This window comes from Chiloscyllium plagiosum, unplaced genomic scaffold (assembly GCF_037043375.1).
Source record: "Chiloscyllium plagiosum isolate Xiang-an unplaced genomic scaffold, Cpla_swu_hap1 HiC_scaffold_28, whole genome shotgun sequence".
Taxonomy (NCBI): domain Eukaryota; kingdom Metazoa; phylum Chordata; class Chondrichthyes; order Orectolobiformes; family Hemiscylliidae; genus Chiloscyllium; species Chiloscyllium plagiosum.
Window position 1 is genome coordinate 21846765 of NW_028270166.1, and position 27432 is coordinate 21874196.

General features: G+C 38.7%; 1 protein-coding gene across 2 annotated transcripts in view; it reads left to right on the forward strand.

Annotated features, from left to right (window-relative positions):
* LOC122565333 (major facilitator superfamily domain-containing protein 12) overlaps window positions 1-21764 on the forward strand; it is a 46813-nt gene extending 25049 nt beyond the window's left edge. The window contains exons 5-11 of one of the 2 annotated variants that reach the window (XR_015751831.1): window positions 1912-2004; window positions 2727-2819; window positions 4698-4865; window positions 8011-8105; window positions 9647-9777; window positions 12236-19281; window positions 20622-21764. Coding sequence is in view for 1 of the 2 variants with exons in the window: in XM_043721198.2 (XP_043577133.2) it covers window positions 1912-2004; window positions 2727-2819; window positions 4698-4865; window positions 8011-8105; window positions 9647-9777; window positions 20622-20695 (654 nt within the window). In the remaining variant the exon portion in view is untranslated. The remainder of the gene's footprint in view (window positions 1-1911; window positions 2005-2726; window positions 2820-4697; window positions 4866-8010; window positions 8106-9646; window positions 9778-12235; window positions 19282-20621) is intronic. The other variant, XM_043721198.2, reaches the window with a different exon arrangement.
* The last annotated feature ends 5668 nt before the right edge of the window (window positions 21765-27432 follow it).

Sequence of the window (27432 nt, forward strand, 5' to 3'; positions counted from 1 at the left end):
CTGTTCACTGACAATTACACAAGATCCATCCCTACTTCTGACCATCTGGTGAAAGGAAGGTCATTATAGTTGAAGATCGTTTGGTCCTGCGGAGCGCAGTCTACCCAATTGAGTGACGTTAATCCAACCTGGAGTGTCTGAGGCAGTATTGATATTTCTCCCTTCAAGTGTTATAAAGTCAAAAGAGTATATGTTCACTTTAAGAAAGTGTTTTCTGAATATTTGAAGTCCAGCCACAGAACGGAACAACTAAGAACTGGGCTGTTCCAAAATAGATACACATAGTAAACTGCTGTTCAATTGGTACCTGAGTTTTGGTTGCTGTTTTTTTTTTTAATGACAATTCGGATTTAACCAATTAGTTTAAATTATGCCCAGGATACGAAAACCCAATTGAGTTTAAATTTATTGTGTTGACAAAATTAGACCAGTGACCGGGTACGAAGTTTGGGGTATAAAACCAGGGCATTTTGAAAATCGGTCAGAGCAGCTGCCGGAGAACTAATTGCCCATCAGACATCTTGCTCTTGAAGAAATAAGGCACTCTCCCTATCAAAATGTACCTTTCCTGTAAAAGCAGTAAAAAGTAAAAGATGACCCCGGGAGATCAGCTGACCGGAGATTGGAGACAGAGGACAGAGACTGTGTGGACTTGAGACTAAGTTACTGTAATGTTTAATAATTGTGTTTTTGAAGCAGCATTTTCATAGAGTTGGCTTTTAATAGTAATTAAGAAAAAGGGGGCTTGCATTTGTTAACGTTTTGTTTCGTGTTCTGTTAGGAAAATTTGTTTTTTTTTTTAAAATAGTGTAAGTTGGGAGTTCTCTTTCACTTGTAACAGTTGGTGAGGTGACCTCTTCTGGATGTTTTGCTTTTAATAAACAAAGGGGTTCGGCCTCTGCAACATTGGCATTAAAATAGAAGGCTGGCATAGATGTTAATTTGGTGAGTAAAAACGGGCCATTACATGCACTCATCAAAGGCTCAATCATTTTAAATGTTTGCTCATCATTTAGTAACTATTGACTTCATTGTAATATGAGTGGAATCATCCCTCATCGAAATCGCTGAGGACCCTACTCTGATTGTCTTAACAGGTTGTGTGCTTTGTTAAACGAGGAGGAGCTGGCTCTGACACTGCAGATTATACCAGAATTAGTCCAGCCTTATTTAAGTGAACATGTGATAGATGTTCAATCCTGTGCAGTTTTCGTTTTTTAGACCCCCTCAAGCTATGAAAGAATTTGTTGCTCTTGGCTGTGCTGTTTGTTTCCCCTTTTCATCTCCTCCCCTTTCCCACTCTATTTCAATAGTTTTCTTTTTTTCCCTCTAATTCTTCAAATGCATCAGAATTATAGTCCTTTTGAAAAAAAATAATGGAAAAATCTCCGAGCTGGCAGTATCTGTGAAGAGAGAAACAGGTTAATGTTGAGTCCAATGACTACTCTTTGGAATCCAAAAGGGAATGTAAAATGATTTTTAACACTTTTTTTTGACGAAGGTGAAGGAACCGAACGAAGGATGCGTAGAGTAAAATAAACCTAATAATGTTAGAAAGATGATAAAGATTAATGGTGGTGTGAATATTAGAAAAGCAAACATCTGTTAGCTTTGCTCACAGCAAACCTATGCAAACAAGACACCAGAGGGCTGGGGGAAGAGAGGGTATAATCAAAATAGAGGACAATATTCATGCTTTGAAGTTGAACTCGGGAACAGCACCTCCTCTAACGTCCATTGGGCTTTGGCCAGAGGGCTGCAGCAGACCAAGAACAAATGTTAGTATGAGAGCAATAATTATTTTGTACATCTTTGCAACTGGCCCTAGTGTGTTACTTTTTAAGCAATTGCCTGAAGTTGCTTACAGGTGATCTAAACTTTGTTTGACAAAACTCTCTCTTTGTTTGAAAGGTGGCATTTTTGTATATGTGCACTCGACTGATCATCAACCTCTCTCAGACCTACATTGCCATGTATGTAACCTACACTCTGAAGCTTCCAAAGGTATGTTCTGGTGAGCAAGTGTGTGCTACTGGAAAGATTTCCTGAACAGGTGTTTTTTTTCCCCCAGGGATCTGTGATGTGTGAAGTAATTGTTTGGCTCCTCCAAAGTGGCAGGAATATAAAGTTAATGACTGACCTGGATACCTCTGGACGACCGGCTGTTTCCAGTGCAGCAACACCTGTCCAGAGGTTTTTTCACCTCAAACTACTTGGCTAGTGATTTACTCTTTTTTATTTATTTGTGGGATTTCTTTTTTAAGTGTTAATTCTAGTCTCTAAATATAGTTTTATTTGCTTTGCTTGCAAACAACCATTGGTAGTTTGAAGTGAAAAAAATTTGGTATTTGGTGCCACCTATGGTCAAAGTGCTGCGCCTCTTTAAATGTTGCCATTCCTTTCCATTGGGAGTTTCCATGTGATGGCTGTCTGTCAAGGTGCCACCGTGTGGCCCTACTTTAAGTGAGCTAGAGAAGGGAAAAGACAACTGCATATGACATTTTGTGGCTTCAGAATCATGTTGAACATCTTGGTGGAGAGAAAAACCAAGTTTTGGTTATTGTCAATTCATTGGGGTCTTCCTTCAGTGGTAGAGAGATGGCCTTGGCCTTGGAAAAAAATCGGATATGGATTTTGACACCTGCGTTGTTTCCAGTAGACCTATTTTTCTTTAGAAGTGGTGGCTGTATTGAATGCAGAGTTTTATTTGAGCTTCTCTTTTGCAGAACTATATTGCCATGATCCCTCTAGTGATATACATCAGTGGATTTCTGTCCTCATTCCTCATGAAACCTGTGAATAAATGGTTTGGCAGAAATGTAAGTGCTATTAGCTTCTGTGAGCATTCTGCTTAAATGGCTCGAGTTGTTTGAGGTGCAGCAGTGACCTATTTATTTCAAAGGGAAACAGTTTAAAAAGGCTTTTAGAATAAAATAATGCCTTGTTTTCTAAATCTGCATTTATTTGGATGCCATCCTATTTACAAAAAGGGCATCTGATGGTATCTTTAAAAAAAATTGGAACCTTCTTTGTTTGCAAGCTTTGAAATGACTGAACATAAACATAAAATTGTTAAATACATAATTAAAAGAATCAACATAATTTTTACAAATCATTTTAGCCAATTAGACCTATGCCCAGCACTAGTGTCTCAATACGTACACGTACTCTGTTGTACCACATCCCAACCTGAACCAACAACCAGCAGAACAAAAGTCCTACAAAATGCCCTGCAAGGTCTGTGACAAACATTACATTGGACAGACTGGCAGGAAACTAGCCACCCGGATACATGAGCATCAACTAGCCACCAAAAGACATGACTAACTATCATTAATATCCCCACACACCGATCAAGAGGGACACTGGTTCAACTGGAACAATACATCCATCCTGGGACAGGTTAAACAAAGACACACAGGAATTCCTAGAGGCCTGGCATTCAGACCAGAACTCCACTGTCATACATATCGACTTGGATCCCATTTACCAACCTCTCAGAAAAAGAACTGGAAGTGATGCCACTCACCACAACAGACCAAGACACACACGTAGCAAGCGGGGCAGAACATCAGCGCTTCATTGGAGGCTGACTGATGTTAGGTAGCATGGTGATGAAACGCCTGAGAACAAATCTACCAGCTCAGCAAGCAAACTTATAACCTGAGCTACAACTCTTCCCCAAAATGACAACCTTAATAATTATCTTTAAATTCGATGGGACAAAACACTGGAATTAATCCAGATCAGGAGCAGATGCTCTGAAAGTTACTCTATTGGCTGTTTTACTAATAAATTGTAAATGAATCTGATTATTCAAGATTGTGGTGGAAATTGCTCTCCACCTGGAGTAAAATAGTGGGAGAAAAACATGTGCTCAGTGAATTCTCTACTGATCATATTGCTACATATTGTTTCACTTGTGGTAAGATCTTTTGGAAAGCTCTGTAACCTGCAGCAATGATGAGCAACCATGTGGGTTTCTGTAAAGAGCCTGGTCAATATTTCAGGTTTCAAAGTTTGAGCCTCTTATACTGGAGCCCATAGAGAGGAGTCTGTGCTTTTGAGTTTTGTTTGTTCAAACATTGACCTGGTTCAAATTTCATGTTTGCTGCAGATCTTTGTCCCCATTTTTAAATTGTTGTTTAACCCATCCTTTCCCCATCACAGGGTTTAAGCTATGCAGGAGATCACTGGGGGAAGCAAAGAGCAAGATGGATGAACTTTTCTGGATATTTTTATGGCTTTTCAGCTTTTCCTTTTTTTTTGTAGTTTTTGTATGGTTTGTTTTGGCTGAAATAAATCTGATTAAATCTTAAAATGAACTGCTCTAAAAGAGAGAAATAGGGACAGGCAATCAGGACTGTTGCATTGGTTGTGCCAGAGGCTTGTGCTCAGAAATAGTACATCAAAACGTTGTACAGGGGCACCCTTTGGTATGCACTAGTCTTTTCCCAGATGACGAGCAGTTTAACAGGAATAACATTACGAACTAGGAGCAAGAGTAGGCAATTCAGCCCTTCAAACCTGCTTTGCCATTTAACACGATGGCTGATTTTTATCCTGGTCTCCACTCCATTTTTCCACCAGCTCCTGATATTTATCTCATTTTCCATCAGAAATTCCTCATGTTACTGTCATCTGTCCCTTTTTTCTCCCAGCAGTTGGTAACTTTTTTTGGTTTATTTTTTGCATAGATGACCTACTTTTTTGGACTTGCACTGATCCTGGTATTCGCTTATTGGGTCTGGTTTTTTCAACTAGAGAAGAGCATCTTTGGAGCAGCAGTCCTTCTCGGTGCTGGCTCTACCACGATTCTAGTGACCTCTCTTGCCATGACGACTGATCTCATCGGAAAAAACACTGTAAGAAGAGATATCAGTGTCAAACTTTATGAACTGTATGGGTGCTGTTTGGGGAAAGTTGTCAATGTGTATGATTCCAAAAAAAAGTCTTCTCTTTCAAAATTTGATTGCCGCGATCAGTGTGGGGATATTGTATCACCCCTGAACGCTGTGAATTTTTCCTCTGGTCCCTGTAGGTATCAGTAGTTTCCTCACTCCCTGTTTGTGGTTTTTTGTTCTGAAGATAACTTTGAAAATGAAGAAAAAAAGTGCTGGGTAACTGAGATTGGGCAGGATCTGTGGAGAGAGAAACTGTTGATGTTTCAAATCTGGGATATGACTTTTCAATTTTTTTTTTCCTTCCTCGAAGTCTGAAGTCACATTGAACTTGAACATTAAAACTGTTTCTCTCTCCACAGCTGTTGTTGAGTCTCTCTTGATTTTTTCATTTCAGGTCTCGAACATCTCTAGTCAGTTGCTTTTAAACTCAGAAAATGAGCTTTAATAGCTAATTCTACTCTATTCCCACTCTAATTGAACAGTGCAGGCAGTCCCTGGGTTGTGATTGGGTTCTGGAGTCCGTTCGCAAGTCGACAAAGTAAAGCAGCTGTTAGAACCTAGAGTGGAAAGGTCAAGTACAAGAGGGCACAAGTGAGAAAGGGAAAAGTGCAGGGAAACATTTTTGGGGTGGTACATGCCTGGGACACATTGCCTTTGTGCCCTGTTTCCACAGCTGACAATGTTTTAAGGCAAGTCTTGATAGACACTGAACGGGAGGTGAACCAAAGGATAGAAACCATATATGGTGAATAAGTACCGAGCTTAAAGCATTGGGAATTGACACTGCCTTGGTCAGCCAAAGGCATGTTCCTCTGCTGTATTATATTGTATTATAAAAGGTTCATAGGTCTTTAAAATTACACCCCTGAATGTGATCCCACTTGGAAATCGGGAAGCCTCCGAAATAGATTGATCGCTGGGATCAGGAGGCCATCCTCCTCTTTGTGCAGAAAGTGAGGACTGCAGATGCTGGAGATCAGAGCTGAAAATGTGTTGCTGGAAAAGCGCAGCAGGTCAGGCAGCATCCAAGGAACAGGAGAATCGATGTTTCGGGCATAAGCCCTTCCTCCTCTTTGTGTCCATTTACATTAACAGCAAGTGTGCAGATTTGGTCTCTGCTCTGCTGTGTAAGATCATCAATAACCAAGTCTTTTCCTTGTCTTATCGCCATGTATTTTCTAGCAGAAAAATTGAATTATGGTCAAGTGAGGGAATCTTTGTATTTTCTCTCTTCTCTGAAAGGAAGATGTTTCTGGGAAAGGGAATTAATCTGCAAATGTACATCTCAAATTTGGGAGAAGAACTCATTTCTTCCAAGAGGTGAGATGGCCACCTTTTTTTTAGTTTAAAAGAAACTCTTCAATTTATATAGTGTGATCAGTGGCTGATAATGCTGATATTGTTAATGTTGATTAGTTGGTCTGTCTGTCTGAAATTTCAATACCAACTGTTAACTACGTTTTAGAAATGTGGACATTTTGAAGTGTGGGAACCAATTTGTGCATAGCAACCACTCAAACTGCAATACAAAAATGACCAGAATCTGTTTTTGTGATGTTGCTTGAGGGATAAATATTGGTCCAGATGATAGATTATCACCCCATTTTTGAAAATACATCCAGATTATTGGATGATTATCTGAACAGGGGAAAAAAATTGAGGTGACTACAGGAAAAAGCCAGCAAGTGAGACTGGGCAAGTTGTTTTTGCAGAGAACTGGTACAGACTAGAAGCTGCCTGCTGTGCAGTAGCCATTCCATGACTCTTGCTTTTTGTAGATTCTGGCACTTCTTATCAAGTGGATTAGAGGGAAACGTGATGGTCTGTTTCCAATTTGAAAGTAAGGAATGAGTTGCTGTTATTTGTATTGCTTGGTTCATAATCACATTCAGATTAGAAGGATAGAGCATGGGAAACCTTGGAACTAGAAAATGCCAATACTTGCAGTATTTTTGCAGCTTTGATTATAATTTCATTTGATTTATTGTCAGGCGCACCTAAATACAGTGAAAACCTTTGTTTGCAAGCAGTACAGGCAGATCATAGGGTGGAAACAAAACCTTAGAATAAGCCATACAGGGGACACCGCACAGGATATGGGCTAGACAAGATCAGCATTATTTGAAATTGAGTCCATGGAGTTAGAATTGAAGTCTAGCTCAAATTTCAATGGAGCATTGTCTAAAAGCCATCCACTTTTTCCAAACTTTAGTCACAGATCTATTATAGTCATTCCCCAGTCTGCTTTCATGAATAATATTTTAAATAACAATCAATCACAAATTTCACTACTTCTCTGATTTAATCTGTTGTTGAGGAAAGTGGGTTCCTTTTTAGCATTTTAAGAAGTTTACCATTAAATATTGTGATAGCTGTCCAATGTAAATAGCACTTGTATGAACTGTTTTGTGCCTCTTATCTTTGTTCATTTAACTCTTTTTTTTTGGTAACTTGGTATGTCAGTAATCTTGGTTTACACCCTTGCCAATATTATTCCTATTTACTTCAATGGTGAATGAAACCAGCTGTTAAGATGCTCTGATTTATGATCAAGTTGAGTAACTGGTGGTTGCAGGCGAGGTATTTGATAGCTGCCTCTTTCTTGCTATCACTTGATGTCTACACTTGATCAGCCCTATCATGGGATTAGTGATCCAGAATCCATCACTAATTTTTGGGGACATGGATCTGAATCCCATTGTGGAAGATGATTAAATTCAAACTCCAACTTGGCCAATGGCAACCCATGTCCCCACTGTCAATTGGAACAAAATTCCATTCGTTTAATGCTCTCTCTCTTTATAGGGAGGGAAATCTTCTATCTTTATTGGCTCTAGTGTACCTGTGACCCCACTCAGAGCAATTTGTTGGCTCTTAACTGTCCTCTGGGCATTTGGGGATGGGTAATAAATGCAGGCTCTGCCAATGATCCCATGAACAATCCTTAAATAAAGGAAACCAGGGGATTTGTCATATCAACAAATTAGGCTTAGATATCAAAAGTAGACATTTCTACAGAGCCTTTACACGCATGGGACTCTTAGTTTATTCAGCTCATTTTGGAAATTTATTAACATGATTTTTTTTTTTAAAACCTTTTTTCCAGCAAAGTGGGGCCTTTGTCTATGGTTCCATGAGTTTCACAGATAAAATAGCCAATGGCCTTGGAGTGATCATTATCCAGAGTCTTCACCCCTGCAAGTAAGTCATTTTTCGATTTGGACTTAAGGTTTTTCAAGTCTAGGAATTTAGTTCCTGATGAAGGGCTCATGCCTGAAACATAGATTCTCCTGCTCCTCGGATGCTGCCTGACCAGCTGTGCTTTTCCAGCACCACGCTTTCCAAGAATGAGTTCCATCACCCAAATGTTCTACTGTAATCACATTTTCTTTGGTCTGAAATGCTTGGGCTCGAGGCGTATCTGGGATAACATTGGAATACTTAACCACAAGTGTATAAACTATATAGAAAAATGAGATATAAACTAAAATATTATGCTGCTCAACTTTTCATAATTATTCAAATAAAGCACCAAAAAACCCTGAATTTATCCTGCATCTGCTTTTAAAGCACTGCAAATGCACGGAGAGTAGAGAAGTCCAGGAAAATCCAGCACCAGTTTCTGAGAGAGCACTAGCAAAAGGTCCAAATAGTGGTAGATATATAGCATGGAAACTGGCCCTTTTTTGGATATCTGCGAACCAGATATCCAAAGTAATCTAGTCCCATTCACCAGACTTTGGCCCATATCCCTCTCTGCCCTTCCTATTAATGTACCCATCTAGATGCCTTTAAATGTTGTATTTGTACCAGCCTTCAGCACCACCTCAAGGAGCTCATTCCATATACACATGTGCACACACTGGTTACCCCTGATTTCCCCCCCCCCCCCCCCCCGTGTCTGTCTCCCCTCTCCCCTTAAACCTATGCTGTCTACTTTTGGACTCCCCTACCCTGGGGCAAAGACCTTGGCTGTTCACTCTGCCTATGCCCTTTACGATTTTACCAACTTCTATAAGATCACCTCTCAACCTCCAAGGAAAATAGCCCCAGTCTATTCAGCCTCTCCCAATAGCTCAAACCCTCCAATGCTGGCAACATCCTTGTAAATCCTTTTTGCACCCTTTCAGGTTTAACGGTCTTTGTTGTAGCAGAGAGACCAGAATTGAATAGATTTGCAAAAGTAACTCCACCAATGTTCTGCGCAGCTGCAACATGTAGGATTATAACTCTTTAGAAAACATTGAAAATGTTTTTAAAATTAAAATTTCCTTTTTCTGGAAGATTGGCAATGTACTACCCACGTGAAAGATTGGAATTACTGTACATCTAAGCCTATCTCCATTCGTTATGTCTCTTTCACCTGAAGCAGCTAAAGACTGATACTCTTTGACAAAAACCGAACCTGCTGGCAAGACCCAGCAGGTGTGGCAGCATCTGTGGGAAGAAAATAGTTTTGAGTCTGGTGACTTGGAGTTGAAACACTAACTCTGCATTTTTCTTCTCTCAGATGCTGGCACACTGGGGTTTCATCAGCAATTTTTGTTTCAGAATGTCAGCATCTGCAGTTCTTGTTTTTATTTCACTGTTACTCTTAACTTCAGTAGAAGCAGGTATATCTGGGAGATTGCATTCACTGTTTCATGACTTGATGCAGTGCTCTGACAGGGCCAACTTATATCTCAGACTTTTTTTAAAAATCTAAAACTTGTTTCTTTTCCCTTTTTTTTAATTTTGTCTAGGACTGAAAGCTGTTGTGCACAGTGTAGTCCATTTTACCACTTGGTGATGGCATTAGTGACTGGTGGCGTTGCCTGTGTAGCATTGATTTCTTTAGCAGCTACCCGAATTTGGCCAATCAAGATTAGAAGATGTAAGTACTAAATAGATGCTCGCTCTTGGTGTTTTAGCAGCTTGTTTCTTTGTATTCCAAGTCTCTCTTTTTGAGCTGCTTGCAATATTCATCGCAAGCAAGCAAAACTTGATATCCCTGAATGTGTTTCAACATTATGCATTTGTCAGCCTCCCTTCACTGGGAGAATTGTCCAGGATCTTAAGAAAGGAAGCTGTAAATCAGTTTGTGAGAATACACAGTCTGATGAAATGGGACAGGGCAAGATGTTGGACTTGGAACAGGAATGGAATGGGGTATTACCTAGTATGTGGAAGCATATACTTGGCAAAGCTAGCAGCAAAGCCTGGGATAGTGGTGTGGATTGAGCTGCTAATGAGGCAGAGACTGGGCGTGGGACTGTTGAGTAGTGGCCTGTGACTGAGCATGATGCAGTTTAGATTGGTAGATCACTTAATGTCTTTAGACAACTTTAAAACATTGCAACAACTGGTTAATAGTTTGCAGATCGAAGTTCTCATTTTCTAAAACTTTACAGTTTAAGCAAAAACTGATCACTCCCTTCAAAGTACTGTCTCGAGGACTGTGTAGTATTTAGAACACTAAATCAAAAGCTTGTGAGAAAGCAGAGAAGACGTAAACGACTCAATCTCTTGAATCTCCTGCTGTTCAATAAGATCATAGTTGATCTGGTTATGTCTCAACTCCATATTCCTGTTTGCATCCCCACTAACCTCTTGGGGAAGGGGAAGCAATAAACCTCCCTCTCCTTAGACAACCAAACTCTAATGTTCAAGGTTAAGTTAGACAGTGAGCTAGCCTCACTGAGGAAAATAATTACAAATACTAACTGCTGTCGAAGAAGAAATTTATTTTCATTCTCTTTAAGTAGGAGAGCCCTTAGTTTTAAACTCTGCCACCAGCTTTGCTTTACTACTTGAGCTGGAACGTTGTCTCAACTGTTATCCAGCCAAGCTCCCTCCAAATCTTGTTTCAACGTTTTGTTTTTCTAAACTGCAATGAATTTGGCTCAACCTGTCGTCTTAATACAAGCCCCTTATCACAGCAGTGGCCCTTTGTTAATGTTGAAGATGGAGGATCCTGTAAGCAGTATATTGTTAACCTTAGAGGATGTTTAAAAATCTTGGTTTTTAATGCGCTTCCCACACCTCTTCTCTTTCCTCCACCACCACCATGTTTGGCAGTGATTCCTTTATTTTTATTTGTAATGGGGAGGGACTGATGTGGACAAAGTTAAAAATCTATTGAACCTCTTCTGCTGTCCAATGGCTGATCTGGTTGTTTCAACAACATATTCCTGTTTGCACACACCCCATCCCCAATAACCTCTTGGGGAAGGGGAAGCTGAAGCAATAAACCTTCCTCTTCTTAGGCAACCAAGCTCTGATAATATTCAAGTTTGAGTTAGATAATGAGGCAGGTTATAGTCCACCCAATTTCTTTTTGGAAGCACTAACTTTGAGTGCTGCTCCTTCGTCAGGTAGCTGTGAGCAGGATCCTAAGAGACAGAATTTAGAATGCTAATGCAGTGTCTGAGCTGAAATATCATCATTTTTAATAAAACCTTTAGTTATCTCGAATGTGACTTAAAGGAAGTTCTGGAATTTACATTTTCATGAACCAAAACTTGCAACCCATTCTAAAAGATGAAAGACTTAACAGCAATCTAGGTTTGTTCATTTGTATTTGCATGCATAATACTGATCTCTTGCTATAAATTCTGTGTTTTATGATCCTGCTCCACAGCTACCTGATGAAGGAGCAATGCTCTGAAAGCCAATACTTACAAATAAACCTGTTGGATTATAACCTGGTGTTGTCATTTTTAACTTTTTTTTAATTTGTGTGTGTTTGTATATAATAGTCTGCAAGCTGTTTGGGGAAGATAATGTGTTAGCCAAGCTGTCTGATCTGTGATACTGATGTAGTGTTGAAAGTGCTTCAAGGAGATCACTTATCTAAATATTTCTCCTTGTATTATGTCAACAAGTGTTAAAATACACAATCCTTCAAAGTGGCTGCTGTGATTGTGGAGTCAGTAGTTTTTGATTTACCTGGCTGAGCATGCTCTGTCCTGTTTGAAATGGATGATTTCATTGCATGCACTTGGCTAGCCAAATTTAACCTGTTCTAGTACAGTACCTCAAATCTGGCTACCTCAAAATAGTGTTTAATGATCTTCCAATTGAGTAAAAGTTTAAAACTTACCTTGGCAATTGGTTAGGTGCTACATTGACATGATGTGACTGTAAATTGTTTATACCCTTCGTGTACCACACTAAGCAGCTCCTTGATCCCACCTGAGCTGCCAACAACCTAATCCAAGATCTACAAATATATAAAACAGTAAGCACTGCTGATCTGAGGGTGCTGAACTTTTGAGGTACGGTATCTGTAATTGGTGTGGTATATGTACTATTTCCAGTTACCAAAATGGTTTCCATTGTCTGTATTTCAGGGTGAAATGAAGATGGTAGGAATGTTGAAACCCAGAATCAGTGACTGACTACACGTACACTCGTTAAATAGAAAACAGAAATTTACTACATGAAACAACTCGCAAAATTCACTAAACGGGGGGAACAAACAAACTACAAACAGGAGATGCTCAGCGATTAAACCTAACCATCGTATTTGCACTAAATTTGCTAGTCAACATTTTAAAAATAAAATTAAAAATAGTTTATTTTAAATTTGATAAACATTAATGTTCATATTTAATGCTATCCTAAAATAATTTGTATTTTTTTAAGTTCTCAGGATTTTCCAAATTGCTGAGCAAATTGAATTATTTGAGCTGGTATCACTGTTATAATGCCAGTCTGTGCACAGCAATAAGATAAATGAGCAGATAATCTGTTTAATATTGGTCACGGCAAGTATTGATCTGATGGGGCTTCCCCTGCTCTTCAAATAACACACCCTGAATAGGGTTTTTTAATGCCTAGCTGAAAAGATGATTTGTTTTTAATGTACTTTCCAGAAGACTCTCCCTCCACTCTGTCACTTATGCGCTGAGGCTAAATCTAGGACTTTTGGGTTCTGCCATAGAGTCTGGACCAACGCTACTACTGCATGTAGAGTATGCAACTTAGAGGAATTCCACTGTTATACCCCTGTTCAAAGTCAGGAAAGATAAATAGCAGTTGGCCTAAAGTCAGTGGAGAAACTTTTTGAAATGATAATCTGAGGCATAAGTTTACTTCTGTGGGAGGAGTTAATAAATGGCCACATCATGAATTTCTGAAAGGCAGATTATGCTTAACTAGATTTTTTTCCAGAACTAAGGGTAAATGCTCTGTATATGGGTTTTCAATAGATTTATTAAAGAGCCAGTTAATGAACGTCAAAATTGACTCCTTTTTGAATTTAAAGGGCCATTGGTAGCAGAGATACAAATTTTGTTAAGAGGAAGAAAATAGTGGTGGAAGCATTTTTTAAGACTAATGAGTATTCACTAATGTTACCGAGGAGTCAATATTAAGGTCACTGCTCTCTTTGTAAGTTCGTGATCTCAATTTAAGTATTTTGGACATTAGTTTTAAAGTTTGCAATGAGGAGGATAGTAGCAGACTTCAGGAAATGTTTTTGGCAAAATGATCAGGGTAATGTGAAGTGATACAATTTTGATGGGACCTATTGACTGTGGTACCATTTTAAAGGGGATTTGGAGATTGAATTCAATATATGTACACCACCTTTTGAAGGAAAAGTTCTGGGCCTTTTTTAAACTGATTTAGCATCCTTGTCTTTGTGGTACACTATCATTAATTCATAATAAAAGTTCATTATGTAAGCAGTGAATAGGTCCCAGCTAAATTGTTCTGTTTTGGACATTGAACTTCAGGAAGGATGTTGAGGCCTTCAAAAGATGCAGTGTCTCAAATAGTGTTGTTGCAATTTGTACCAGACGCTGGTGAGAGCAATTCTGAAGAGCTGTGTACAGTTCTGGCCCACCCTTACTCAAGTTAATGGCATTGGAGACTGTTCCAAGGAGTTTCACTAGATTAATTCCAGAGATGAAAGGCCTTTAATTTGAGTGGCTTCGACCTATGAACACTAGAGTTTAGAAGAATGAGATAAGATCTAATCGAGGATGTGCAAGATATCAAAGGGAATTGACAGAGCAAATTTGACCCTGTGTGGGGCAATCTAGAATGAGAGGCCTTAGTTTTGGGCTAAGGGATGGCAGAATTGAAACTGGACAAATTACATTCATCAGCTGTTAAGAGAAGTATGGAATTGAGTGCAATGGCTGCTGAATAAATTGAGGTGGTGGACAGACTTTAATTGGTGAGGGAGTTAACAGTTCTGAGCAGCAAACAGTGAGTTTGAGGCAGGGATGAGGTCACTTATGATTGTAGTAAATGGTGAAGCAAGCTCAAGTGTCTGAATTACTTGCTCATGCTCTTAGTTCTTTTTTAATGTTCTGAATGATGGCACCAGAAATGAGGCTTCAGTTAAATGGAGAGACTGGTGAAGCTGGGGTTATTCTCCATGAAGTTTAGGGTTAAAGAGAGATGTTATGGATGTTGTTAAAATAATTTGTTTAGTTAACTTCTCTTTTTACTGTTTCATAACCAGATGGTAGAAATTTAAAGTAAAAGGCAAAAGAATGGAAGCTAGCTGAAGTCTTTTTTAAAACAGCCAATTGTTATAATCTGGAATGAACAGCCTATGGAGTTGGTGGACCAAAGATTCAAAGGGAAATGGATAATACATAAGTGTTAACAAGGGAATGGGACTAGTATAAGTAAAGGGGGCTTAATTAGCCATCAGAGGGCTAGCATAAGTACAGTGGGTTGAATAGCCATCTCTTTTTTTAAATTGCACAACTGGTGGTTAATTAAAATGTTGGGAAGACTGACCGTGTAGGAGCCCTGCAAATGCTAGCCAGCACCTGCGAAAGTTCAGAATAACAGCTGAGCTTTATTTCCCTGTTTGTTTGATTGACATTCATCACAACCATCACAATATTTTAATTTAGTCTTTCCAACAGATGAATAAATAATGCACTGTCTGAGGTGTTATCTTTTCAGGTGAGATTTTAAACCTTGGTCCCTTATGTCCCCAAAAAACAACTGGAGAACCTAGTATTCTCGTCCGTCCTTATCGCTTCAGCTGGTGTTTTGAGATCTTGCGGTGTATAAATTGGTTGCTGAGTTTCTCTACAAAAGTGACTATGCTTCAGAGAAGTAGTGGTTTACGAAATGCTCTGGGACATCCTGAGAAGTGTACATCATTTCTTTGTCACTTCATTTAAGTTACCTGAGGAGAATGATGCTCTTTTTGATTTTAGCAATGCCACTTGTCATTTTTTTCTTTTTAAAATGTACCTGCATATTGTCAGGCAGAGCTGTTGCATATCTCCTGAAACTGAGAGGAGGTATGAAGGTAAAAACGTTTTTAGGAATTTAAACAAGTACGATCTTTTCACTGATAATGGTGTCAACTTTTTTCTTAAATGGCATATTTTAATGTCTTTTAGCTCAATTGGCTGGGCAGCTGGTTTGTGATGCAGAATGATGCCAGCAGTGTGGATTCCATTTCTACACCAGCTGAGGTCACCATGAAGGTCCCACCTTCTCACCCTCTCGCCTGAGGTGTGGTGACCCTCTGGTTACACTCACCACCAGTTGCCTGTCTGAAATGAGAGGCTAACTCTTTTTGGTCCTCTGGGACCATAGCAACTTTAACTTTTCAATCCAACAATGAAACACTCCTTTTGACTCTAACTGAATTTTAAATGTAAATTTATTCCCATTGCAGTTGACTAAATGGTTTGCAGGTTTATCCAAATATCCATTATAAAACTTGCTAAACATTTAATGTGGAAAATGGTGCAGATATATCAGTATAGCAAAATAAGTCTCTTTTAGTGACATTCTTAACTACTGTTGTGAAACTAAAACCTCTAGCAATATCCTTTACTGAAATTTGAAGCAATAATTTCTGGCATTATGTTCTAAATGAAGTTTCCTAATATTGTGTAATACAACATGGACTCCGACTCGTTCTAGATGAGTTCACATCAGGTATTTGATGTTTTTTTTGTTCTCTACATTAAATTTTATACTGATAATGAAAAGTTGCAATCCAAAAATCCATAATGAATTAAAATTCACTTGAAGCAACTTACACTAAAAATGTATTTCAGCATTTAAGTTTACTATGAACACAGGCAAAATTTGAATATTGAAGACCACATAAAATTATTCTTTAAAGGATGATGTTGACCATTGCTATTTAATCTGTAGTTTTAAATGAAAATTGTGTAAAACATTTTTGAACATTACAGCAATTTTAAATCAATTTTTGTCATTTCACAAGTCATTAAAATATATTTTCAAATGAAGCAACACAATAGATTGTCAGTCATTGGTAATCTCACCTAATACTAAATCTGCTTGTAAGTACAGTCCCTGTACCAGGAGCACAAGTAAATAAAAATCTGTAAACTTTGGAATATTAGTTGGGGATCATGAATGCTAGCTGCTAAACATTGTCAGTGATTTGAATTTCTGACTTTAAATATATTTTGTTTTTTTGTTTAGCCCTGAATGTTCAGAGAATAACTTTCAACAGCTAGTACATTTTGTGCACTGAGTTTTTGTAATGGATTACAGTTATCGCTTCCAATATCTGAAATGTCTTTGGACTTGAGAAACAGACAAGTTCTTAATGTCATGATGCCACTGTACCCATAGATGTCTGTTTTAACTTGTTCATAGGTTGTGGGCTTCATTGGCTAGGTGAGAATTTATTGACCATTCCTAGTTGCCCTAGAAGATAGTGTACCTAAATTCTCACATGGTTTAGAGGCAACTTGATTGAAATGCAAGGTCCTGGGAGACATTGAATGTGGGAAGGAGGTTTTCTCTTGTGGGAAGAATCTAGAGTGAGGCAACACTTTGAAAATAAGGAGCACTCGTTTGCAACTGAGACACATTCTTTTCACAGGATTCTATTTTCAAACTTTGTTTTCTGCCATATTTTAAGGGAATGTGTCCTAAAATATTGTTAGGGCAGAGGCTGATTAGATTTATGGTAAGTATGGGGGGGGTGCGGAATGTTGCTTTTACAATCCGATCAGCTGTAATTTTATTGAATAGAGAAACAGTTCAAAGAACTAAGCGGCCTACTCTAAATTTGTTTGATGCCTCGAAATACATTTATTTTTAAAAAAAACTTAATCTGGGCCCATTAGTTTTAATGAACAAAAAGCAAAAGCTTTTTACAATTTTTAAAGGAATTGTAGTGTTTTCAATAACTTGCTCTTATTTTTATTTTGAGTGAATGCAAATCTAATTCTAAAAGGTTAATTTCAAATACAGTTCTACACCAGCTATCTCAATTCTTCAGTATTGTGCTCGTTTACAAAGTCTCTGGAATATGCATTGTTTTGCCCGATAGGGCAAGAATTTACCAAAACTACTACCTTTTACAGCTCCTCTTTGAAGTAGCCAGGTGCTAAAGGATTGATCAAAGCAAAGTGAACAAAATATGTCATCTCATAAGAAACAAGTGAAATGATATTAATGTTTAACATGTTTAAACATTTTGAACTTAAGCACTTTTTTTTTCATGTACATTCTATGTTTCGGTTGAAAACTAACTAGAATGGTGGGTGGTGTGGTGGCACAGTGATTAGTACTGCTGCCTCATAACCAGGAACCCAGGTTTGATTCCGGCCTTGGGTGACTGTGCAAACTCCAGACACAGACACGTCTGTTTTCCTCCTCACGGTCCAAAGATGTGCAAACTAGGTGGATTGGCAATGGGAAATGTGGGATTAAAGGGATAAGTAGGATGTTTTTTGGATGGTCGGTATGGACTCAATAGGTTGAATGGCACCTTTTTTTTTTCTTTTGCACTGTAGAGATTTTGATTCTGTGAAATGATTTGTTACAACTATTTCCTTTTTTTAGTGGTTCAAATTTATAGAGCACATTTCAAAATAAGGAACCTTTTTAACTTCCTTTGCCTTGTTCACTATTCAGGCCATCTGTGCAGTTGAGGTTTACTTTAATCCAGTCCCTCTCTGGAGAAAGTTACTGCAGAGTAACTGATCACTACTTCACCTGTGTACCTTAAATACACCGTTTGGTTTTAGTTCTCTCAATTTTAAATTATAAGGTTATTCTTGGATACTAATGCATCATTGGTTGTCTCTACCAACACTAAAGTAGTTTTCAGATACTTTTAAACTCAAGTTATAGTACATGCTTATAAAGTTATTAGAAATATGGTGCTATTTGAAGGACCATTTTGGTTATATTGGATTTGATTTTTTTGATGTAATTGTTTTGTATGTCTTTTATGTGATGGGTTCGGTTGGTCAGGTGGTCCAGGTTTGAAATAGGCATCAAGTTTGTGCCCCTGCTTGATCAGTCATTCCAAACTTTGGATTTTCCTTTTTTAATTTTGTTTTTATTTGGATTACTTTGAATCAGTGTGTAGCACAGAGACCAGATGATTAGTCTTTCAGCATGTCATATCATTTTGAGGCAACAGTGTTAAGATTTCAAGACAATCTCGACTAAAATATATGTAATGAATTGTATAAGAAATGGGGGATTGTGAAAATTGCATGTTTTGGAAATCCAAATTATGTAAAAATTATTATTTCATGAATTAGAAACAAATGTCCTTATGTTTATGCAGTCCAAATTGTGCATTTTGTTTGGCTGTGTTGTAATTTTTATTCCATTCACATTTGTCTAGTTTTTTATGCATTTTAAGAAGCAAGAGACTCTTGACTATAGATATTTCACTTTTAAATGAAATTCTGGTTTGTTTTTTTACAGGTAGACATTTTCATAAAAGAGAATGAGTTGCCATCTTTAATTAAGCCTGTTGACTTCTTAAAGTGCCTGTAATCTACCTTCACTTTAAATGGGATGGAAGAGTTATCAGAAGATTAGTTTATTAACAGACTTTATCTTTTTAATTAGGAGATGATCTATTTTCCTGTGGCTTTAAGCAAATGATTTGTTGTCCAGTACTACATGTGAATTCTCATTTCTTTCTCTATTTTAATATATTGTATCCAGTTCTTGGCGCCATACTTCAGGATGGATGTGAGGGCTCTTTAATAGGGTGCAGAGGAAATTGAGCAGAATTTTCCAGGATTGTGGAATTTTAGCAACAGTGCTGTTTTAGTTTGTTAACTGTGGCCCAGCTGGGAGTACTGTTGTCTCAAACACTCAGCCCAGGGTTGAATCTCACACCAGGCCTGAGTGCATGTTTAAAACAGAAACAAAGTTACCCCTTAGTGAACTAAGGGAGCTCTGCATTGGAAAAGACGTTAAACCAAGTTCCAAATGAATATGAAGGATCACGTGGCACTGTGGGAAAGCAGAGACACAGCAGCTATCTCCACTGTCCTGGCCAGCATCTCTCCACAAGCAACATTTCAAAATTAGATTATCTGGTCATTCACTTTTCCTCTTTTCTTTTAGAAAAAAATTAGCATATTCGTCTGTATTGCTGAAAGCAGACAAAGTGAGTACTGCAGATGCTGAAGATCAGTTGAAAAGTGTGGTGCTGAAAAAGCACAGCAGGTCAGACAGCATCTGAGGAGTAGCAGAATTGACATTTCAGGCATAAGCCCTTCAGGCACATTTCCTGATGGGCTTATGTCCCAAAAGTCAAATTCCGCTGTTCCTCGAATGCTGCCTGACCTGCTGTGCTTTTTCAGCACCACACTTTTTTTTGATTGTGTTGATGAAAGAGCTAAAGCAGAACTGGCAAAGTTGGGATGGATCTCTTTCGAGTAAAGGTATTGGAGGGAACTGTTCCCTCTTTTTGTTTTTAGCAAGTAGGTGTTGCTGATTTTTTTTTTAAGAAACCTGCATTTGCTGGCCATTTTAAAATGCCCTAGAGATGGTGGTGGTGGTGAGCTGCTGCAATGCATGTAATGTTGGTACATGGTGCTGTTAAGGAGGTAGTTCCAAGATTTTGTTACATCAGTAGTGAATATCCTAGGAAGAGAGGAAGATTCTCTCCTGTTGGAGATGGCCATTGCCTGAGATTTACATGGGATTATCAGCCTACCCCTGAATATTGTCCAGGTCTTGCTGCATATGGGCACAGATTACTTCAGAACCTGAGGAGTTGCAAATGGTAGAATCACGAAAATCCAGCAGTGTTGATAGAGGCCATTTGGCCCATCAAGTGTGAACCGATGTTCTGAAGAGTATCCCACTTGCCCCCACATTTACCATAGCTAACCCACCTTGCCTGCACAACCTTAGACACTAGAGGACAATTTAGCATGACCAATCTACCTAACCTGCACATCACTGGTGCTGAGTATTGTAATTGTCAGAAAATATCACCACTTTTAGACTGGTTCGTTTTTTGTTTGATGGAGGTAGACAAGATTATGACCACTTTATCTAACCTAATGGGACTGATGTGTTGCTCTACAAGGAACTGATATAGACTGGGTCAAATGATGGTTTCCTGTGCATTGTATTATCTGGTTGGCTTCTCTTTACAACTGAGGATTTAAGTTCAAATGGACCTTGGGGCAAGTTCCAAATAGTCGACTATAGGTTACCCAACTCCAATCTCTTAAACTTTCAAAGGCCTTTGTCAACTGGTTAATGCAGTGTGGCTCTGTTTTGAGTTGGATTCCAATTTCTTGAGTTTCAGTCATGGGGAAAATGGGATGCAGTTTATTTCCTAGTTTGTGATGAGTGCTTCTGTTGTACTTAGCTCTTTAATGTCTAAAGAAGGGCCAAGTTCATGACCTCCTGTTTGCTTCCCATGTTACTGCTTGAAGTTTTTTTTTTCCTTTTTTATTTGCTAATGGTGCATCTCTCTCTTTTTGAATGTAGGTCATGATCCTGGGCTGATGGGATCTTCTGCAACTAAGAGCATGGAGTCCAGTGAATATGGAGCCATTAATTAGTGGACCTACTTTACCAGACTGTGAAATAAGAGACACTAATACCCTTGTACATCGCACCATAACATCCTAAGCTTTATCACTTAAGCACAATATACAATTGTCCTATGGAGCTGGTTTAAAATCTGCCCCTTTTTTCAGCTAGCATTTGTCAGTATACAGTCTATTTAAATGTTCCAATGAATTTGAATGTAAAAACTTTGTACAGGAAATTAGTCAATTTGTGATTGCTTTGTTTCTTGAAAGTAAATCACCTGATCGAATCGTTATTATGGCCTTCGGTTCTAATAGTCCTGATACTTGCTGGTCATAAGATTTTTAATGCCTTTGCACTTTCTAATCAGTGGTTTGCACTTTTTATGAGGAACTTTGTGCTTTAGATCACTTTGTCTTGAATAAAGCAGCATCTTCAGAAATCTGCTTTTAAGACTGACTGACTAAATTTGTGTGCATAACGGAGTTCAATTTGTGCAGCAAAGACGACACATAGCAATTGCAGACTGTGAACTGTAGCAGTCCATGAAAAAGGGAAACACCAATGAAGCAGGATCTGAGATCTTGATCATTTGAATAACCAAATATTTGTCAAACGAACCCCTCACATCACGCCATATAGGCACAAGATTATGAACAGAACTGACTGGGTACTATCAGTCACTATGTAAAAATGTTATACTCTTGACACAACTAAAAGACTAATTTTTTTTCTATGTAACTGATTTACAGGGCAATTTTTCTTATGTTGCACTTTGTTGGAAAACTTATTCTTTCAAATAAGTATGCTCTGTAATACATTTGACTATTAATCTTCAATCAAATAAGACAACTTGAGTAATGTTTTGTTTGTTGCACCTTTAAGTTATGTAAAGATTCTTCAGTTTTTAATGTTCATATGGGGAAGAGTATGTCTGTATTAGTAAGAATATATTCCATGCATCTGGACCTGAACTAACTTTGTAACAGTTTTATATTTGCAATAATTGCCTGTATTTAAAATGTTTGTATGGGATGGATTTATAATAAATGAACAGATTTGCATTACTTAATAAAATTTCTATTATCATTAGCTAAAGTGGAGCTTGACACTTGCATCATGTTTGACACATGCCCACAATTGTTTCAACAATTGATAATTGTCAAGTGTTGAGCTGGTTCCTGTAGCATTAACGGCAGTGTCGCAGAAGAAACTGTAACTGTGGTGTGTCTCCATTTTGTGCCTTTGCAGTGGCTGCCTTAAGCTTCAGTGCATGACACTGAGCTCCCGCTTGGGTTTTTGGAATGTGCAGGTGTGAAAGACCAGGTGAACCTGGAAGGACAGCAAGTTTTGAACAGACTAGAGAGCATCTTTCATCGACTTTCATGGACTTCTGCAATAGTTGATGTTTCTTTTTCACTGCATATTCAGGCATTCTTTGCAAAAGTGTTGTCCAGAATGAGATGGGTTGTGGTCTTGTACCGTAATACCTACATTTCCTTGGGGCAGAGCACCACAATCTAATGACCATCTCCAAAGTAGTCTTTTATGGCCACATTGATACCCTATCCTTGAAGTTTGAGCTAATTATTAAGAATATTTTCACTAAGTTAATATGCTTGATGTGACTATAATTTTTTTGTTAATTGAAATATATGCAGGTAAGAATGGCAGGATGTGATGGCATGATGCCATTATGTGAAACGAGTAATAGGTAATTTATGCTAGTTCTTTCGCCATGAGCTTTTGCAAGCATTTCTTTGACCTTTGTAATCAAATTATAAGTTTTTTTTTGCATTTATTCTCAAGTCTTATGCAACCTGTAATTATGCTCACAAGTGATAGTCCCAGGAGTGTTTGGGCACTTATAATAAAACTAGCAAATGCTAAAGTAGCTCAGTAGGTTTGGCTGCATCTGTGGAGAGAAAGTATTTAAAGGTTAAATTTGTTATGACTCTTCTGAATAAGATCCAAAGAAGAATCTCATTCGTTCAGCAATGTAATAAACTTTACCTTCACTTCTTTATCTTCCTGCACAGAGGCTGCCAGACTTGAATTTCTCCAGACTTTGCTATTTTTAGTTTGGGTTTACAGCATCCATGATGTTTTTCTTTTGTTTGATTACAGTTTTACTATTTTTCTTGCACAGGAAACTTGTACCAAAACTTGGTATTTATTGTCAGGAAAAAGCTTGTAAATTTGGTCAAAGTGCAGTGGGTACGTGAGCAGAGATAATTAACAGCTTTTACTTTCTCGGACTGTACAGGATGGGTGCAGTAGTATTTCCAGAAAGGGGTGTTTTAGTGCTTGAGGTGAGTCTCTTTTATCTGGCAATGTTATCTGCATCTGTAGTAACATTTCCCTTGTATTGCTACATGTTAGTATTTCTCGCCCATCTCAAAGTTATTCTACAGCCTCGTAAATGGATTCAATTGCTTTGATCACAAGTCTGTTGCACCTTTTTTTTTCCCCCACTGGAGTGCTTTGTAGATCATTTCTGTTGATTTGTTCAGTCCCTCTTTTTAATTACCCCTGTACTACCTTTTCAGTGATCTCCATTTATTTTTGGACCAGGTCTGAACACTGCCAAATCTTGATTTCTTTGCCAAATTTGGATTTTAAACATGTGCAAAATTTTGTTTTTTTTTTTGGATTGTGCTTCAATGAATCTGTTAATTTAATACTTTCAGTTAATATCTGTCAAATTATGACAGTACAGCTGTACTAACGAAAGTTACTCAACTGTATATTTAATGTACTTGCTGGTTTCCCATGGCATTGAAAACTGATGATCTAGGCTGTTACTGTGGTGTTGGTTAGTGCTGTGCATACCATTTTGCAATTACTCTGGCCCAGGTGGCAGTGTTTATATACTTAAAGCCTCTGGATGTAACCTGAGCTACAAATCTTAAGTTGCTAACTTAAAGCCTCTGATTAGAACCAAAACTGAATTACATGCTTGGCATTTTAAAATTAAAAGCTCGCATTTTAAAGAAAACATTTGATATGTTAACAATTAATGAAGTCTAATTGCTGTAGAAAGCAATGAGGTATAATTTTGGTTACTTATTTCAACATGTGGTTTGATGGTCATTGTTTTAAGACCACAAGACATAGGCGTGGAAGTAAGGCCATTCGGCCCATCAAGTCCACTCCGCCATTTAATCATGGCTGATGGGCATTTCAACTCCACTTACCCACATTCTCCCCATAGCCCTTAATTCCTTGTGACATCAAGAATTTATCAATCTCTGCCTTGAAGACATTTGGCGTCCTGGCTTCCACTGCACTCTGTGGCAATGAATTCCACAGGCCCACTACTCTCTGGCTGAAGAAATGTCTCCGCATTTCTGTTCTGAATTGACCCCATCTAATTTTAAGGCTGTGCCCACTGGTCCTAGTCTCCCTGCCTAATGGAAACAATTTCTTAGTGTCTACCCTTTCCAAGCCATGTATTATCTTGTAAGTTTCTATTAGATCTCCCCTTAACCTTCTAAACTCCAACGAATACAATCCCAGCATCCTCAGCCGTTCCTCATATGTTAGACCTACCATTCCAGGGATCATCCGTGTGAATCTCTGCTGGACACGCTCCAGTGCCAGTGTGTCCCTCCTGAGGTGTGGGGCCCAAAACTGGACACAGTATTCCAAATGGGGCCTAACCAGAGCTTTATAAAGTCTCCGCACATTGCTGCTTTTATATTCCAACCCTCTTGAGATAAATGACAACATTGCATTCGCTTTCTTAATCACGGATTCAACCTGTATGTCTATCTTTAGAGAATCCTCAACTGCACTTCCAGATCCCTTTTGTACTTTGGCTTTATGAATTTTCTCACCATTTAGAAAGTAGTCCATGCTTGTATTCTCTTTTTCCAAAGTGCAAGACCTCGCATTTGCTCACATTGAACTTCATCAGCCAATTCTCTCTATAACGTTTGACCCCCTTACTCATCAAGAACCTATCTATCCATGACTTGGCCTTGTGCAACAATGAGTTCCACAGATTAACCACCCTCTGCCTGGAGAAATTCCTCCTCCGTTCACTTCTAAAAGGTTAGCCTTTCACTCTCAGGCTGTGGCCTTGAATCCTAAACATCCAGATTCCCCACCCCCCTCCTTCAACTTGTTCCATAATTTTCCAGGCAACTGGATCAACTGACCTCACTACTTAGTTGAAAACCCTATGTACAGCCCTAGTTATACAATTCACCAGGACTCTGGTCCCAGCCTGATTTAGGTAAAACCCATCCCATTGGAACAACTGCCTCCTTTCCCTGTAATCATGTCAATGTCCCATGAATTTGAACCCAATTCTCCCATAGCAAACAGAGCCATGTTTAATCTTGTTGACGTGCCAATGTGCTCATGGCTCAGGTGGTAATCCATAGATTCTGCTTTTAAATTTGGTCCTGTGCTGTTCACATTCCCTCAGCAGAACCTCTTTCCTCTCTCTCTGCCCCTAATTCATTGGTACCTAATGTGAGTCACTGAAACCTGGATCTTCCCCCTCTCCCTCCTAAGTTGCTCTACCACCTAGATAAGATGTATTGAACCCAGGCACCAGGCAAGTAATGTGGCCTTTGGGACTTTCAATCCTATCCACCGAGAACAATGTCTATTCCCTGGCTATGCTATCTGTGATTACAACTGCATATCTCCTTTATTCCTCCTTGAATGGTTCCCTGCATCGTGGCACTATGGTCAGTTGGCTCATTCCTCCTCTATTCCTGCTCTCATCCCAATGGAGAGCGAATCTCAAACCGGTTAAGACAAGCTCAAGGGTTGAGGCTCCTTCAGCACTACGAAGGGGTGTGACTGCCTCCTGAACCACAGGATCCAGTAAATGAACCCTCACTAATGTATTGCAGTGTGTCAAGCTCAGACTCCAGCTCATCAATCGAGGTCAGTTCTCTTAGCACCGAAAAGCTGTGGTCACTGAATCACATTGACATCCACTAGCTCCAACATCTGTTATTTTAATTACTAAATTTGATTATTTTTTTTTTAAAATGTGCTGGCCTGTTAGTTTGTCGCCTACAAATATTTGCTCTATTAACGTTCAACCTGAAAGTAACCTACAATAGCCATTAATTTGACTATCACCAAGCAATGAACTTGCAGTTTACCTGTGATGTCAGTCTTTGCTGCTGTGCCCTTGATCCTCTGCTTCAATTTATCCTTTATTTTTAAGAAAAATAAGCCTTACCAAACTGTAAGCCAAAAAAAGCAAGCAGAGCCACCTCTTCTCTGCACTGAGTTCTCACGTTGTCTCCAAATTCCCTGAACTATATGTAGAACCAGCTGTGTCTCACTCTAGATGGGATCTCTCCTTCCTGATCAAGTGAAGCTTATTGATGAAGGACCATGGAAGATATTCCGCATAGACATAAGAAATATTTGAAATGTATACAAAAAACGTTTTGGAGCACTGAAAGCTTATGGTTTCAAAAAAAACTTTTGGACTATCACCTGGTGTCAAGTGACTTTGAGTTTGTCCACCCCAGTCCAACACTTGCACATCATAAACTTGATTGACAGATTTAAAGATTTGATATAAACTTTCACTGACATTTGTTAGATAAACTTGAATGTAAGGGTTTACCACTGACTTGAAGTGTGAATGTGATCCAGATATTCATTTGACTTTTATCTAGTTAGGTTAGATTACAGCCTTTGTTGATGTATAATTATTGGATTATGTCAATTACATGTTACAAGAGTTAAAGTTTCAAATGACTAACAATGAGGAGTGCTATTGACCTTGGACCAACATAAAGCATTTATTACGAACAAACTTGAGCACTGATGTTTTGTCGGACCGAATTCAAGAAAGAATAAAAAACCATCCTGTGAGAGGGCAGGTTGAAAGTCGAAGACATTCTGACTGGGGCCTTATAAATTGAGTAAAAGAGTAAAGAAGCATTAATAAAATGTTCCTTATTCCATAATTTAAGCATTGTATACAGTGGAGTAAGTTTGCTTTTAGAATAGGAATGAAATCCATAGGGAATGCACAGTGGAGATGCAAAGGAAGGAAATATGAATTTAATTCAAATTACTTTGTAGCCTCAATTTCCCTCCCAGCTGGAACAAAGAACAAAGAAAATTTACAACCCAGGAACGGGCTCTTCAGCCCTCCAAGCCTGAGCTGATCCGAATCTTCTGTCTAAACCTGTCGCCCAATCCCTAAGCATCTGTATCCTTCTGCTCCCCACTTACTCATGCATCTGTCCAGACGCATCTTAAATGAACCTACTGTGCCTGCCTCTACCACCTCTGCTGGCAACATGTTCCAGGCACCCACCACCCTCTGTGTAAAGTACTTGCCTCGTGTATCCCCCTTAAACTCTTCACCTCTCACCTTGAAAGCGTGACCTCTTGTTATTGAATCCTTCACCCTGGGAAAACGTTTGTCTCTATCCACCCTGTCTATACCCTTCATGATTTTGAAAACCTCAATCAGGTCCCCCCTCAATCTCCTTTTTTCTAATGAAAACAAACCTAACCTACTCAATCTCTCTTCATAGCTAGCACCTTCCATACCAGGCAACATCCTTGTAAACCTTCTCTGCACCCTCTCCACAGTGTCCACATCCTTTTGTTAATGTGACGACCAGAACTGTACACGGTATTCTAAATGCGGCCAAACCAATGTCTTGTACAATTTTAACATGACCTGCCAGCTCTTATACTCAATACCCCGTCCAACGAAGGCAAGCATACCAAATGCTGCCTTGACCACTCTATCCACCCATGCAGCATC